General features: G+C 33.1%; 2 protein-coding genes and 1 long non-coding RNA gene across 8 annotated transcripts; 2 read left to right on the top strand and 1 right to left on the bottom strand.

The window, feature by feature from the left end:
• Positions 1 to 881: 881 nt before the first annotated feature.
• Positions 882 to 6,089, top strand: LOC108210564 (uncharacterized). The gene is made up of 7 exons (XM_017381903.2): positions 882 to 1,248; positions 1,909 to 1,999; positions 3,038 to 3,153; positions 4,480 to 4,539; positions 4,649 to 4,714; positions 5,467 to 5,663; positions 5,745 to 6,089. Exons 1-6 carry the CDS (start codon positions 1,192 to 1,194, stop codon positions 5,653 to 5,655), a joined length of 579 nt encoding a protein of 192 aa, XP_017237392.1. The 5' UTR covers positions 882 to 1,191; the 3' UTR covers positions 5,656 to 5,663; positions 5,745 to 6,089.
• A 797-nt stretch (positions 6,090 to 6,886) lies between these two features.
• Positions 6,887 to 14,523, bottom strand: LOC108211718 (uncharacterized). Of its 6 annotated transcripts, none has more exons than XM_017383392.2 (22): positions 14,151 to 14,523; positions 13,551 to 13,884; positions 13,074 to 13,217; positions 12,869 to 12,946; positions 12,686 to 12,745; positions 12,479 to 12,568; positions 12,259 to 12,372; positions 12,089 to 12,148; positions 11,908 to 11,997; positions 11,688 to 11,801; positions 11,182 to 11,322; positions 10,970 to 11,047; positions 10,780 to 10,845; positions 10,577 to 10,636; positions 10,358 to 10,492; positions 9,833 to 9,958; positions 9,278 to 9,421; positions 9,059 to 9,154; positions 8,907 to 8,972; positions 8,692 to 8,787; positions 8,471 to 8,608; positions 6,887 to 8,332 (listed from the first exon to the last, which is right to left on the bottom strand). In XM_017383392.2, exons 1-22 carry the CDS (start codon positions 14,262 to 14,264, stop codon positions 7,170 to 7,172), a joined length of 3,507 nt encoding a protein of 1,168 aa, XP_017238881.1. In that variant the 5' UTR covers positions 14,265 to 14,523; the 3' UTR covers positions 6,887 to 7,169. The 6 variants fall into 6 exon arrangements, with proteins under 6 accessions (XP_017238881.1, XP_063946564.1, XP_063946565.1 ...); XM_064090494.1 differs by having other exon boundaries at positions 8,692 to 8,763; XM_064090495.1 differs by having other exon boundaries at positions 8,471 to 8,596; positions 8,692 to 8,763.
• A 2,322-nt stretch (positions 14,524 to 16,845) lies between these two features.
• Positions 16,846 to 17,767, top strand: LOC135151633 (uncharacterized). The gene is made up of 2 exons (XR_010290394.1): positions 16,846 to 17,288; positions 17,366 to 17,767. It is a non-coding gene; the product is annotated as an uncharacterized LOC135151633 (long non-coding RNA).
• The last annotated feature ends 93 nt before the right edge of the window (positions 17,768 to 17,860 follow it).

The following is a 17,860-nucleotide window of genomic DNA, read 5'->3' as shown; positions in this document are numbered from 1 at the left end:
ATACTAAATATGTGTTCATAAATTCTTAGTATTCAGCATATTATAAATCCAAATTAATAACACAAAACATTAAATGAATCGGAGGAGACATGACTTCAATAAATCTATGAAACGAATTTATGGATAGAATATGGATCCATTAGAGCAAGGCCAATGCAATTCCCTATTTTCAACCCTTAAAATATTATATATTAATGAATACCTAAAATATTAGGGATCAAAAAGCTATTTTGCTCCAACGGTGTTCTCTATTTGATTCCCTATATTTTAAATCTATATATACAATTCAAGGAGAGAGAAAAATTGCACTAATAAATAACAGAAAAATAAGAGAAGATATGAGCTGGTGATGACATGGAGCATATAGGGGGTTGCTTTTTCATCCCTCAAATAAGGGGTTGAATTTTCTCTCACCTAAAATTAATAGGGGATAGGGAGTTGCGTTGGAGGAGCTCTTTTTTTTCTCAATCCTCAAATCTTGTCCATGTAGATCAAATATAGGTAAGGAATGAGTGCATTGGAGTTGCTCTTATACAAAATATAATCATTTAATTATTACAATTATATCAATTACGTAAGATATAAAATTTCATTAATCTTATTAAAATTACATAATTATTACTATTTTTGAACTTTTTGTAATAATAATAATAAAGTTTAAATTTATGTAAAAAATTAATGTTATAATTTATTCCAAACTTTTGTAATACGGGATAAGTATTCCGATTTTGGATCGAATCGAATTTGATGAATTCGGGACCGAATATTTTTGCCAACTTAGAAATACAGCTCCACCACTCAACAATAAACAGAATATCATGTCAAAATCGTTGTATTTCGGCATTAATTACATAGTCTTCGAAGAATATCCTTCTCGACCAACTCAACGACATCAATAAAATTAAATAAAAAAGGAATAAAAATAATAGAACCCAAACGCAACCTTGTTCTCGCTCCTCTCTCTCTCTACAACCTCCGCCAGCAGGAATTCAACACTCTGGCTCCATTGTTTCTCTCTCTAGAAATCAACAAATCACCAGTCCAGTTCAAACACGGAGCAATTCTGATCCATCAATTCCTCTTAAATCACTCAAATTAAGCTCTGAATTACACTCATTCGTGTCTTTACAGAGCTTCAATTCATCAAATTCATCGATTCGAAAAATTAGGGTTTAATTCGAGCCGGTAGCGATGGGACAAGTGTTTCGAAAGCTTTTCGACACGTTCTTCGGTAACAGTGAGATGCGTGTACGTATATGACTTCCTTATTTGATCATTTGTATGTATCGTGTTTGCGCGTATGTTTAATTTTGCTTTATATTTGTTTATGCTGATTCTGGTTGAGATTTAGTTTTTTTTCATCGTGTCACACTGTCATCGGTACGGATTAGGAAATGTGTGTAGTTGCTGTTAATTTTCGTAAACTGATTTTTGGCATTTCGGTTGAGCTGGTTTAATGGAATTTATCCAGTACTTGATCCCGTGTCTGTGTCTGATGATTGAGATATAAAGATTAAGAGAATAAAACATGTGAAGCGATTAATTTCCGGTTTAAGATATTGATTGAAAATCTTGTATAGTTGCATTTCTCTGCATTTACCGAGTCTTCTTTTGAAGTCGCAGTAAGTGTTACTGATTCTATTTCAGCTGCGTATCTGTATACTGTAGGTATTGAGTAATTATTGTTAAACTATTGTAGTTATATTTACAAAAAGTAAATGGAAATAATTTTTATGGCGCTACGGAACTTTTAAGGCAATTATTGTAGAACTTCTCAGTTTCAACATTTCCTATCATGATTACCTAAATTATGAATTAGTTTCAGCATAATATCTAGCAGTATGTTGTTCTTGCTGTTCTTGCCTAATATGCTTGCCTCGTTTATTTCTAAATTATTCGGATTGCCAGGTTGTAATGCTTGGGCTGGATGCGGCTGGCAAAACGACTATATTATACAAACTGCACATTGGAGAAGTTCTATCAACTGTTCCCACAATAGGTAAACATTATATATGGGAAATTTGAACAATATGACATTGGGAATTGGCGCGCGCGCGCGCACACGTGATAGGTCACTGTAAAATACAGATGTAAATTGTATATGTGGTTTCACATTGCTTATCCCGTCGGGCATAACTAATTAATACATTAAAAAAAAAAAATACTATTCTTGATTATTATTCTTAGACGGAAGTATGCTGAGATAGTAATTTCCTTTCATATTCTGCAGAATTCAGTTTACATATATGCAGAGGCATGAACATGATGATAGTATTTGAGTAGTAGCTCATTAGATAAGCAATCTGTTTATATTCAATCAATCATTAAATGCCCCTTTCAATCTATCATAGTGGGGAGCTAGATCAATCTTTTAATTGTTGAAACTCCAGTGCTTATGCAAGGCTTGCGGAGATGCCATTCCAGTAAAGCATGACAGGGGTACGGCCACTAGAAATATGCTAAAATATATATTTGCTAGTTACCGTAGTCTCTGGTTGGAGTCCAATTACAATTTTAAGATGTATCTCATTACTCAGTATTATAATGAATGATCCTGCGTATTGGTTATTAAGGGAACTTTTTGTGGTCAGAGTTTGTGATTTGCACTCTTTTTAGGTTGGCTACACCATATTTAGACATTCTCAACGATGTTTCCATATCATATTAGATGCTTGTGTGCTGGACATTCCTCTGGGTCAAGCCTATATTATTGTAATTCTTTCTGTTGAACTAATTCTCTTTCATCTTTTAACTTGTCATTTTTTTTCTTTCTTTCTAAATGGTCACTTCTATTAATGCAAGACACGCAGCCGTGTTGTATGCCAAACCTGGATGTGGATTTCTGTATTATCATAAGACAAATTAGTTTATGTGCACAATATGTATACTTAATGTATTTAGCAAAAAAAAAAGGGTATGCTATATGTGCAGAATTCATCATCTATATATGCCACTGGAAATTCATACCTTGGGCTTCACAATGTTGAGACTGAGTGGGAAGCTGATGTTATTTGATTCTTAATTTCTGCCTGTGTAGGTTTCAATGTGGAGAAAGTTCAGTATAAGAATGTGGTGTTCACTGTTTGGGATGTTGGCGGACAAGAGAAATTAAGGCCATTGTGGAGGCATTACTTCAATAATACAGATGGACTGGTAATGATTCCTTGAAAATTGTGGCCAGATATTTTTATGTCCTCGCTTGACCAAGTCATAGCTATCTCCTTTATTTAACTTTCCGTGTGCTCTAATCCTTCAGTATGCTTATTTTGACTTTTGGAAGTCAATTTTCCTCATTATAAAAATAATTTGTTGTATGCTATTATTTTTAGTATGCAATTAATACAGCCACAGGCCCACAGTATCATTATTCCTGTACTGGATACTGTTTATATAATAAATCTTCAATGATGTATTGAATCCAGTTGAAATCTGCTTTGTGGGGGGAGGGTGGGTCATGTATTGGTCAGAAGCCTTTCTAGTTTCTGTGAAAAGATCATTTAGTTTACCATGTAGACTGTAGAGAGAAGGGTCCTTGGCACTAATTTATTTGTTGTGCACTGTCATTTAAGATGCATGTAGATTCTCTCAACATTTACCATAGATAAATGGTGAACATTTGGAAACTAATAAATACTCGGCTTAAATACTAAATGGGCCCGGCTGTATTTTAAGTATAAAGTATATTAACATAATGGTTTTATATATCCTTAATTAAATAAATAATGATGCTTTCATAATTGTAGAATTTAGTTGCAACTGCTAAGTACATGTTTCTGTTTTTTTTTTTTTTTCTGCAATGTCTTGGTTGAAGGAAACTTGTTGGAGTCATGGAGTGCGATTGTCCTACATTTTTTATATAGTTTTTCCATAAGTGCCTTTGGTAAACTCCTGACCAGATCAATTTGGTTTAGTAACTTTACACTTGTTACATGCTTTGGTTTAAAAACCTATAAGTTGTTACATGCTATATATGGTCAAGACTCTAGCATGGTTCACCGCTGGTCTATTTTTTTCATACCGAAATGGCTCTGTTAGCGCACTTTTGTAATCTTCCTACACCACCTACGCCAATTATCAAAGTGCCATTGTTACATCATTAAGGGTCAAATTGATTCATCTTTCACAGTCACTTTAAGTTGGACCAGTTATGCCATGTTCCTAAGTTTTAAATAGGGAGGAAAGCAGATATAAGGGGAATAAAATTATCTCCACTTCCAAATAAATATTGGGCTAAAGGAAAGCAGAGCAAAAAAAGTTGCAATTAAAATTTGAATTAAATGAATTGCAGATATAATACTTTGTCTCATCAACCTTATTGTTTACCTTCTGCTTCCTCGTTAAAATTAATATGGGGAACAAGCTAGTCACTTTCTGTACTAAAGTTAGTAAATAGTTGATTCAGTTCACCCTACTGAGCCAATTTATTATGTTCTAGAAAGCTTAAACAGATATTGGACTTTACCACTTTTGTGTTTGCAGATCTATGTTGTCGACTCTCTCGACCGTGAAAGAATTGGTAAAGCTAAGGCAGAGTTCCAGGTTATAGTTTAAGTCATTTGCAGATTAATACTTGTTTTTTAAGTCATTTGTAGATTAATACTCTAGTAAGGGGGAATCTATATGCCTTGACCTATTTATTTTCTTTCAGGCAATTATCAAAGATCCATTTATGCTTAATAGCATCATCTTGGTGTTTGCAAACAAACAGGACATGGTATGCTCTGAATTTTCAAGACAATTATATTTATACTAGTAATGTTGATACATGAATAGAGGAGTTAGGTATGTATTGAGTTGTCAGGTCACTCCGAATGACACAACCACTCATTAACACCTATGCCCGAGTCCTTTGATCTAGTAATTTAAAGTTTGTTTATGAACAAGAGTAGTGTCAATTAGCAATAGATAGAAGGAACTGTAGTGTCATGTTCACCCTGAAGAATATGGGCTACATTAGTAAATCCTCATGACTACTGAGCCTCTGAAGGTATAGCGACTAAATTCCAGAATGTTCACTATTGCTAAATCATCTACATTACCTGATCTCCTGAATTGGTATGGTTTTTGGGAATAGAATTACTGTCAGTCAAGTTCAGATCAGGACCGAACATGACTTGTGCACGTGTTGCTAGAGTCCTGCTTGTATTTTTTAAATTTTTATAAAGTGGTCTACAACATAAGAAAAACGTCGTAGCCTTTCTATATTTGTTGTTTCTTGAGTTTTTTCACGAATGAACTTTTTGAAAGATCTCACATATGCAAAGAAAATTGAAATTGTAGACTTTAGGGAAGATCCTGTATCTTTTTTTCTTTTTTTTAAACAATAGCCATGTTAATTAAATACCCACAAACACTCACCCAATGCCTACTGAGTAGATTTAAAGATTTGAATTGCTGCTGCATATGCAGTAGTGTTGCCATACAAATTAGGCTTCATACTTATATGTTATATCTTCCCTTGTTTAGAAAGGAGCAATGTCACCTATGGAGGTATGTGAAGGCTTGGGCCTCCTTGATCTTAAAAACAGGAAATGGCATATACAGGGGACTTGCGCTCTAAAAGGAGATGGCCTTTATGAAGGGTTGGACTGGTTGGCGAGCACTCTAAAGGAGTTGAAGGCGGCAGGCTATTCCTCAATAGGCACCTCCTCCTGATTAACCAGGTTGATACCTATATCATACTTTTTATTACATTTGGAGATGGAAATATTTTCCTTACAATTTCTGGTCGTCTTTTTTCACAGGTTTACTCGAACATAAACTTTTTGACCATGCTCAAGGTGCGCATTCAGCACGTTTTGTGCTGTAGCTGTACTTAACTTTCAGATATTATGAACTAGCGTGCTAATGAAAATATATCATGGTTGGTACTTGATATAGCACGAACTCCGCTGTATATTACTATAAGCCCTTGGGTTGTACAAGTGCCTTGCCCGTTGCAATTGAATGTTAATAGAATTAAGAAAGGGGATTTACAATGATTTGGCTTCTCTCTCACACAAAATATTGGGCCAAGTAATTTGTCTGTTCTATCGACCCCCATGTTATCATCTTCTTTTTTATATTTATGATTATGAGTTTTGACCACAGCATTATAGCATAGACCATATGAGCACAGTAATCTTGTGGCATATATTCCATCATTTATCTTGAGTAACAACTATCAACACTTACAAGAAAGTAATACCAAGTTAACTAAAACAATTGTGAGCAATTGTGCTAAAAATGTCACCATTTGCATAATTTCTAAGAAATTTATAAGTATTCAGACGTAGGAGGAAGGTGAACTAATGGAAGTTGAGCTAGACAGTTAGTTTAATAGCTTTGAGCCTTTGAGTAGCTTGCACCTAATTGCTAAACAGTGCTCGTAGTTAAACCAATTTTTGACTAAACATTACAAATTATATATTCATTATTTTTAAAATCTGAAAGTTGCATATTAAGATGGATTGAATATACTTTTTAACGGTATAATTTTTACTATTTTTCTCGATTATATAATTTTATATAATATATATAAATTTCAGTTAAGTTATAATCAATTTTACTGGTTAAAAGTTAAAATATACATATAAAAGGGGACTGTGAAATTATTATTTAGCTGATTTTAAATTACAACTATCGTTTTAAAACCGTATAATACGCTGTTGCAACAAAGATCGGAGGAGAGACAAAGTGAGAATATGCATCAAAATTTCACAATACATCAAAAGATTAAAAACAAATATTTTGAAGCATCAACTTTAAATTTCACTACCATTCAATAACCGGAAAGATTTGTTATAAAACTTTTTGCTGCATATCCTTTTCCTCATTTTCACATTTGACAAGCTTCAAAATTTTGGCTAGTTAAAGTGAACTCCAATCAGTAACAAGATCGTGATAGAGAATTAAGAGAACATAAATCATTCATATTATAAATCTCCAAAACTTGACAAAATGAAGAAATCCATCAAAATGCAAATCACCATTATATCTTAGACAAACTAAAGCAAAAGATAACTAACAAAAACTGCAGGAAGCAAGCCCATATTCTAGTTCAAACTCAGCGTCTCAATGTCGAAGTTCACCATATTAAGGAATCCTCAAAATTTCACCTAAACTTCATGATTCTCAGAGATAACAACTGCATCCTTACTATTGCATGCCTTCTCTTGTGTAAGCTTCACCTAAATATCATTTTGTTCGATATTTTCCTTGTCATCTAAAACATTGCTATCCACCTTAGACAGTGGCATGTAATTGGACATATTGGCAAATTGACATGGTCCCGATGATAGCATATAGCTGGATAAGACCTTTTCAGTAAATGGATGATCTGCTAAAAGCAGGGGTTGCTCCCTCAAATGAATCTTGGTTCTCCGGGACTGTAAACTTGGCGGTGCTGACGAGGGGCACATCTGTCCACCTAGCTTCAAGAAACAGGGAGACTTAGCTTCTGACGCTTTTGGACTCGCATCAAAGCTCAATTTCTTGATTCCTGAACAACAAGAAGAAATATCACTTGCAACAGGTAATCTTGATTCCTTGGATATAGATTTTGCAGAAAGTTGATTGGAACTTGCTATTTCACTAGAGTAGCCAATAGATGAATCAAATGACTCTGGCATTTCAGACTGATCCGCTGGTTCTCTTGTACAACTGCTGTCAAAAATTTGGGAGGCTGTAGATTCTCTCTTTCTGTTCTGCTGCTTGGAAGAAATCGCATATTCTAGGAAGTAAGATTCAGCTTCGGTATCACAAGAACTGTTGTCAAATGTTTTTGAGTTGCTTTCTGGATCATCAGAAAAACTATCTTTATCACCCATTTCATCAACAGATAGTACTCTGCCAGAAAAATCATTAGTTGCCTTGACGGAGCCTTTCATCTCTAATTTATCAGCATATTTGAAAGCACCATCAGAGCTGTAAATTTCAGAAGATTTTCTACTGCTGTCCGATTGCTTGGAATAAGCATTGTGTTGAAAGAATTCTGTATCAATGGAAGTATCATCATCAGAATTGTTGTGAATTGAGTTTTCAAGTCTTTCACTACTTTCTGAGCATATAGGTGGACCACAGGCAATTGCTTGGCAACTTATCTCCTCCTGAGATGCAAGTCCTTTGACATCACCATAGGCCGCACCTGATTCTGAATTGCAACTTATATCCTCCAGAATTTTTACACTGTTATCAAAATTCTCTCCATCTACAGAATTGTCCACACCGGAGGACAAACACTCCAACATAACTTTCTCTGACTTTGGCTGGATCATTAAATCATGCACCCCTTCACCGAAGCCGACTTTTTCACAGCTCTCCATGTTCAAATGCTCTTTCAGACTCTCTCTTTCTATATTGAAAGTATCAATGAAATAAACATTATGATTCATAAAACATAAATTAGGAGAAAAGGTCGGGCCCTGATGCTAAACAAAAGATGCATGTTCAATACAAAGTAACAAACTGAATGAGAAACACTTTCACATACCATAGCTTTCTGTTGAAAAATTAACTGCAGCATCCATGTTTTTATCAGCTTCTAAAACGTAAAAATGTAGCTCAACATCATCAGACCCTTCAGAGAAGGAAAAATGAACTCCAACTTCATCAGGCCCTGGAAAGGAGTCTATCATAATTATAAGAAGGTTTCAAATACATATAAATAAACAATATGGATGATCAGTAATAGTATGAGTAAAGGAAGCATACCGTTCTCTTTTGGTGAAAAAACCTTTTCGGTAACCTTGGCTCTCTGGATTGGAGTCTTTACTTCTGCGTTTTCTGTACCCTTCGGCAAAAATTTAGCTAAAAACAAAAGAACTTCTAAGCTACTATCAATACAAATGGAACGGGACATGATAAACAACAGATATGTGAGATTAAAATGTTGAGACTAGTTTAAAGAAGAGACTTATTCAACCTACCCTCATTGGCTCGTACTTCTGTTGTGATTTCAATTTCACGGGGTGAGAAATCAACATCATCTACATCTAGTAATACAAGGCATAATCTTTCAGTATCATATTAATTAATCACAGCAACTTTAAGCTACTAAAGGGTACAAACAAAATATTACCCTTCGTTTTATGGTGCAGTGGGTCTACGACCACCATATGTTCGCGGCATGGTATCTCCTCTAGAACATCTACAGCATCCATTTTAGAGCCATCAACTATGAATAAACAAGACCGTGTAAGCTATTGGTAATACAACGAGAAGCACTTACAAAATGTTACAAGTAAACAACTAAGCAAAATACAAATTCAACAATCAAAAAAGATTTATTTCCACCTACCGTTCATTTTTAACACAATGGATTCCAAATATTTAGCAGCTAATTCCTTTGCATCCACATCTTCAATAGCATTTTTAAACTTCAAAGACTCAATTTGCTGTTCAATATCCAGGACAGATGAATCAGCTTCAACATTACAAGACCCTGTTACAAATATGGGTACAACTTCAAGTCAGCAGAAAAACCGCAACCACATTATTGTATTTAAGAACAACTATTTAGATGATGGAGATTAGCATTTAACTGTAATGAAATCATTTTAAAATCTCCATTGTTTTCATGGACCACTACAATCCCATCTGAGTTGGAGATTAGCATTTAACTATAACGAAATCATTTTAAAATCTCCATTGTTTTCATGGACCACTACAATCCCATCTGAGTTGATGGTATTGTAGATAAATTTACATTCTATGAGCCTTTGCAAAACATAATGTCAACAATTAGCTACAAAACAACATACTGTATTATGCAACATATATGTAGAAACATAAGTACTAAACATGCATGACAGAAAAGGCCAGAATTGATCAATACGAAAATAAAAAATCTTACCCTTGTTGGTAAGGAATTCAGATTTCAAATTTGTATCATCTGTGTCCTTAAAATCCAGCTTTTTATCAGCATATTTTGAGTTTGGAGACTCACTTAATTGTTCAATTTCAGAAAGATGAAATTTACCTACCATATTATCATATCATGTAAGACATCAATCATATATTCAAGTCAAATTCAATAAAAAATTATCAACACCTTATAGCTGAATAAATCATAGGAGAACAAAGAACTTGAATTGATACAGATTCATATTCGAGTATTTAAAGTCAAAACTAAATATTAAACCCAGCTTTTGCAGAATTCCATTTTAACTAAGCTCCTTTAAAGTTTATATGCTTAACAAGTTGTATTTTACAAAATAACTTCCACAGCTTATGTTCTTTTTGATCCCTCATCATTTGGAGAGCTAACTTTTGCAAGCCACATCTAAGTGTATGCAATCTAAAAGTTTTTGACATGATAACTAACAATATATTCATGATCAACAAAATATAGCAGAGTATTAGAAAAAATTCAACCTACCCTTGCTACTCAAGTCTCCTGCTATCATATCTGTCAAAGCACTAAACTGAGCATCCAAATGGTCACTACTTCCCCTCTTTGAATTCCCACTTTGAACTTCGTTTGTCAGGAATGAAAATCCAACATCAACAGACCCTGAAAATAATTCTATAAGAATTTGGAACAATTTGAATGATCAGAAATGGCACTAGTAAAAAGTTGTCACTGTTTTAAACTTACCCTTCTCTTGCAGGGATAAAATTGGTATAGCAGCTTTCATTTCACTGGTTGGCGTCTCAACTTTAATAGAATTCACATAGAACACTTCATCAGTGAAATCATAATACCTTTTAAGCTAACGATGGAGAACAACCAGACTATGATACATATACATAAGATTTAAATTCATACAACAGCTTAGGGATGAGAGATGTTCAATATACCCTCATTTAGCATCACTTTAGTAATATCAGCTGTTTCAGAGTTACATAAATCAATTCCAGCATCATCTGACCATGTAATGCAGAGTATCAGAATCAGATATAGTTACACCAACTTTAAGATTCTTATAAATACACAATAAATATATACAATGTATAAACTATAATCACATAAAAGAATTGCAAAAGGTACCTTTTTTTTTATAAAGAGGCACGTCTACTACCACCATAGTGTTACAGCTTGGCATTTTCAAAATCTGAAACCCTTCAACTATGTATATGCAAGTGACAAGACAGCGTCAGCTATTAGCAACTTACATGAAGAACTTAAAAAAATGTAAATAAACAACCGATGACAAAATCACACATAGATTAAAGTCCAAATTAGATTTTTTTTCAGTCTACCATTGTTTTCTAACTGTTTGCATTTCATATTCTCTGCAGCTGTGTGCTTTGAATCCAGATCTCTATCAGCATATTTCGAGTTCAGAGACCCCCTTACTTTTTCAATTTCATAAGAGGAATCAACTCCCATATAATCAGACCCTGTAAGATACAGAAACATATATTCAGGTCATATTCAATAAAAAAGAATCAACAACTTCCAGCTGATTACTGCATTAAACAACAAACAAATTCAAAGATACAGGACAATATCCAAGTATAGAAAAAGTTAAATTCAAATATTGACCACTGCTTTTGCTTAAATATAACAAATATATTTCTGTTTTTCATTGCAAGAACTTTAGTATTAATCGAATTAGCTTTAACATCTTTTATTCTTTTTGATCCCAGTCTTTTTGGCAAACAACTCACCTTTGCAGAACATATACAAATGTATGCAAAGAGCAACAAATTCTTGATCAAGACATGATAACAAATTAAAGGGAAAAACTTCAATCTGCCCTTACCATTCATATCTGTTACAGCAGTAATCCGAGCACTCAAATTCTCACCATTTCCCCTCGGTGAAGCCCTCCTTTTAGATTCATCTCTCGAATAAGAATATCCAACATCAACAGACACTGAAAAGGAGTTTATAAAAATTTGAAACAGTTTCAAAGACTTGAATGGAAAAAACAATTTGAATGATCAATTACGGTACAAGTGAAGTCAATGATTTAAACTTACTCTTCTCTTGCGGGGATAAATTTGGTATAGCATCTTTCCTTTCATTGATTGGCGTCTCAGGCTTATTAGCTTCTATTTGGAACACTTCAACTGAAAATAACAAGCCTTTTAATCTAATAATGGAGAAGCCCAAGATATGATACAAATAAATATATACTGAAAAAGAGAAATTTCATCCTACCCTTACTAGGTATCACTTCAGCATCTGTTTGAGAGTGAATTAAACCAACTCCAGTATCATCTGACCATGTAATGCATCAGATCAGAATATTGAATATATGCAAAGAACAACAAATGCATGATCAAGGCATAATAACAGATTGGATGAGAAACAATTCAACCTACACTTACCATTCATATCTGTTATAGCAGTAACCTGAGCATTCAAATTCTCACCATTTCCCCTCCGTGAAGTCCCCCTTCCGAGTTCATTTTTCGAATATGAAAATCCAACATCAAGAGACCCTGAAAAAAATTCTTGGAGAATTGGACACTTTTACAAAGACTAGAATGGCAAAACAATTTGAATGATCGAAAATGGTGCTAGTAAAAGTCACTGTTTTAAACTTACCCTTCTCTTGCGGGGATAAATTTGGTATAGCATCTTTCCTTTCACTGACCGGCGTCTCAGCCTTATTAGCATCTTTTTGGAACACTTTAACTGTGAAAATAACATGCCATTTAAATCTAATAATGGAGAAGCCCCAGGATATGATACAAAAACATAACATTAAGACATATATAATATAATAAATTGAAAAAGAAATGTTCGACCAACCTTCATTTGGTATCACTTCAGCATGTACTTCAGAGAAAATTAAACCAACCCCAACATCATCTGAAAATGTAGCGAAGTATATCAGAATCAGATAAAGTTGCAGCAACATTAAGCTGCTAATGTGTACACAAGAAATAAAAATATTGATAAATAATGATGACATGAAAGAATTACAATAGTTACCGTTCTTTTCACAAAATGGCACTTCTAATACCACCATATCTTTGTCGTTTGGCTTCTTTAAACTTCTAAACCCATAATCTGTGAATAAACAGGTAAAATTACTGTATAATCTATTAGCTACATATGTAAAGAACATATAGAACATTCGACCAATGACCATATCAAAACTTATATTAAAAAGTCTTAGATAAAATGTTCAATCTACCACTGTTTTGCAGCGGAACAGATTTCATTTCTGTTGCAGACGATTCCTTCAAATCCAGATCTTCACTGGCATTTGTCCACAACACAGACATATTTTGCTGTTCAATTTCAGGCACGGACAAATTTTCTCCTACATTATCACAGCCTGTAAGACATGCCATAACATATTTCAAGTCAGCATAAAAACATTAAAGCTGCTTATAGTATTGAAGAATAAACAATATAAATAATTGAGATTTGAATTCAACCACTATAACAGATTAATTCTAAAAATCACCACTTTTTCCATGGACCACTACAATCCCCTCAAATTTAGTGATGATAAATTCACATCCACAAGCCTTTGCTAAGCATACTCTCAAGTTTCAACAATGATAAACAGAACAATATTATTACTACTAAAACAGTAACAACATATGCATTCAAATTTCAAAGTAGCAACTTCGACAAAAGGACAAAACAACGAACCAAAACATACCTGGAACACTTTTATCCTCCAAAACCTCACCGAGATCACAATCAGATACAACTTCACAATCCGAATTAAATTTAAGTGCTTCTAAACACTCTTTTTTTTCCGACTCCACTTTTTCCTTCTTCAACAGCTTAGCAGACAGCCTCGTGTTATAAACTCTTTGCAAAGTTTTCACAGGAGAAACTCTTTTCTTTCGACGAGTGACTGGTGTAGCTGTTACTTGTTTTCGCCTTCCAATAGTCTTTGGGGATGTCACAACGTTCTTCTCCGGTGACTCCACCGATGATCCCGCTGCTGATGACTCGGTTGATTTACAGTACTTCTCGATTCCTTTCACCTGATCATTATAAACACAACAAAATTAATCAAATCAAATCATAACACACACATAAAAATCATTCACATATTAAATTATACAACACACATATTTATCATCAGAACAATTTTATACATCAAAATCATGAAAATTACGTAAGAACAAACAACAAAAACAAATCAAATTACAGTAAACACTGATAAATACAAATCATTAAAATAAATTATTTCTCAAATATAGACTAAAAAAACTTATAAACGAACCGAATCGAATAATTATATACTTACGATATTCAGAGAACTGAGAGCTTCCGCCATGGCGACGTTAGTTCTATTGGCCGGAATTTTGTTCATTTTGCACAGAGTTTGGAGATCTTTTCGCGCAAGGCAATGAAAATCCATAGTGTTCAATATCTTATCGTGTGTGATACAAACGTGTGTATGTATAGATCGAGATACAGATTTATGATAGTTGAGAGAATGGTAAAGAGGATGAGAAGTTTTGAGCGGGTATTTATAGAGTTGAGAGAATGGTAAAGAGGAAGAGAAAGCGCGGAAGATTTAAATTTGAATTTGTCGATTTGTTTTATTGGGAAGCTGCGGTTTTAATGGTTTCCATTTAGTTTTCAGTGTTTTTGGAAACAAATCTTTGGAAATTGAAAGTCGCGGAGTAGTATTTTGTGAGTGGTTTGTACTGGCGAGTGAACATAGGGTCATAGCGGAAACCGAACCGCGAAATTTAGGATCGGTTCCGTTCCTGATAATACATGGGTGATTTTTTTTTTTTTTTAGATAAGTTTAATTATTTTTTTTGATTCTTGACAGTCAAAATAGAGAAGAACAACTAAAATTTGAAAGAGTTGAAAATCATTTATATTTCATATAAATTATATTATCCTAACAAAGAAAAACATTTATATATTATAATGTTTTTAGCTGGATTAGTATAAAAAGTGTATGGTCATTTAAATGATATATAAATATATATATATATATATATATATATATTTATGTATATATGTATGTATATTCCAAAAACTCAGTTTTGAGATTTGAATTTAAGTTTTAATTGATGTGGTGTCTATATACAAAAGCATATGATATGCTTAATTTTCTTCGACTTAAAAAAAATTAAAAGTTTATTTGTCTAGATGAAACCATATCAAGTTGATAAATCATAAAATTAGATATATTTCAATTATTTTAGTTCAAATTTGAGATGAATCATAATTTAAAGTTTAGTTCTGTTATAATATCGATTCAGGTTTGAGTTTATAATTTGGATTTTTTTTCAAATAAGTGTCGATTCGTGATGAACTTGTTATCGAATCCTATCTACGTTGTGTTCTTATTTAGTTGTGTTTGTTAATAGCAAGTTTAAATAAAATATAATTATTTTTCTTCAATTTTTTTCTACAAATAGTTTAGTTAAAACATATTAATAAAACTAGTTATATAGAATTATTCAACGAAGGTAATTCTTTTTATCAAGATTCTGAAAAGTTAATTATTTATGAAGTTAATAAGTGTCGATTCGTGATGAACTTTGTAAATTTAGGAAAACAGTAAAGTCGTAAAATTCTTTGGAATATATTTTTATTTTTTAAAAATTTTGAAAATATTTTTAGAAAATAATAGTCGTAAATTTCTTTTAAGAAAATGTATATTTGAAATTTTTTTTGGAAAACTAATCAGTGTATATCACCTACACAATTCGATACATTTAATATGTATAATATATATTTTTATATTATCATGTTCACCTTACATTTCATCAGCTATAGTTAGGGGTGTGCATGGTGCGGTTTGGTGCGGTTCCGGACATTAACCGTTACCGAACCGTTGAATGCGGTTCGGTTCGGTTAATTATCATTAACCGTAAACACACCAATTAAAACGGTTTTTCAGTTGTGGTTAACCATTAGTCAGTTGCGGTTTTTTTTTCAGTTTTTCCACTATTATTTGCTACTTCTATGCATAATGATTTTTTTAAAAAAATATAAAATTTCTATGAACATGTATAGTATGTTTGCTTACGTTTTCATACGAGGATATAGGAAACATTACATATTTTCATCTAAAAAAACTTAATACACAATAAAAACTAAAACATACGTATTTCGACAAGGAATCAGATGATGTCAAGTCAATAAAAAATCTTCAAAATCAACTAATCATGAAATTCAAATAAAAAGTCTTCAAAAAGTACATAAATAAAACAAGTAGAATATGTTTCATAATAAAATTTGATCAGCAGATTAACAACAGAAATATTTATGCTCTGTGGCAAATCGCAATAGCCCTAGTCTTCGATTAACCACTCCTCCAAATATTTAGGTGCCCGGTTATTTAATCAGCAAGCCTCCATATAAAATAAGATGAGAAGTTTAAAAATGATTGAAGTGGTTTATTACTATTATTATTAATATATATATATATATATATATATATATATATATATATATATATATATATATATATATATATATATATATATATATATAGGGTAGCACTCCATAGCATACCCTCTTATATGGAGTTACGTAGCACACCATTATAAATATATACATAATATATATTATAATATATTTTTTATGAAATATAATTGCAAATTTTGATTATTAACCGAAAACAAAGTTATACAATTTTTTTATTTCAAAAATCATCTAAAATTATGCAATATCTCAACATGATTCTATAGCAGAATAATAATCATCCAGAATTATTCTGTTGTAGAATCAGTTTTGAAAATATACTTTTTTTTATCAAATTTTAAGTGTTAAATTACTTAAAATAGACATATTTTATAGTATTCTATATTATAATCACGTTTTATATGTATTCTATAACAGAATTTATAATAAAATTGATGATTTACAGTGGCGCGCTATGTAACTCCATATAAGGAGTCCCTCTCTGGAATGTTGGCCTATATATATATATAGGCAAGTGCTCAAATAAGAACCCCAACTAATATGAGATATGAGATCTAATATCAGCCATTAAAAGTTTAAATATTATTAAATCTTAACCACTCACTTTTTTTTCTCACACATCACACCCACCTTTCCCGTCTCTCTCACTTTCCATAAACTCCATCTCCAACCTCTCCACCTTGTTCTTCCCCAACCTTCCGGCCACCACTTCCGATCAACTCACCACACCTCGTCGCCGCCTATCTCTCCCCGCAGCCCAACTCTCTCCGTTCTCCCTTATCTCCCCGACGCCAAACTCATCTGCTTCTCTTTCTCCACCCTAACACCAGATTTGTTGTTTCAACACACTCCCTTGTCCCTCTTGCCCTCCGCCTCCCCGTAAATCGCGAGCTCCGTCACAGGAGCAAAATAAAGTTAGCTTGCGACGCATTTGATGTGTTATGAATGTACGCGTAGATCGTGTACGACATAGTCAACACAGTCGGCACCGGTAGGTGTTCAGTTATGTGACATAAATCAAGTAAATCATGGTGATTTTGATTTTCCGATGATTATTTTGTTTTGTAGTTGGTGGTGGTGGTTGTTTGTAGATGGCGGTGGTGTGATGATTTTTGTTCTTACGGTGGCATTTTTGTTTTCTGGTGGTGATTTTTGTTTTTACAGAGGTGATTTTAATTTTCTGCAGTTGATTTTTTATTTTCCGGCGCTGATTTTATGTTTTCCAGTGGTGATTTTATGTTTGACGGTGATTTTCTGGTGGTCGCCGGAGGTGGTGGTGCTGGTCAGCGGTGGTTGAAGGTGATAGGTAGTTGAATTTGAAGATGATGAAATATTAAAATATTAAATGAATGGTGAGAGATGAATACAATGTATTTAAATGAGTGGTGGATATTAGATCTCATATCCCACCATAAAATTGGTTCTTACTGGAACATGACTCTATATATATATATGTTTCGGTTCTGTTAATTTCGGTACGATTTTAGTATAAAACCGAAAATAAAACCGCACTATTAATTTCGATTTTTTATTTCGGTTTTATTTTCGGTTTGGTATTTTTCG

Source organism: Daucus carota, chromosome 3, assembly GCF_001625215.2.
Source record: "Daucus carota subsp. sativus chromosome 3, DH1 v3.0, whole genome shotgun sequence".
NCBI classification, from domain to species: domain Eukaryota; kingdom Viridiplantae; phylum Streptophyta; class Magnoliopsida; order Apiales; family Apiaceae; genus Daucus; species Daucus carota.
Note: the sequence above shows the minus strand (reverse complement) of the source record. Positions and strands in the feature narration are given on the sequence as shown.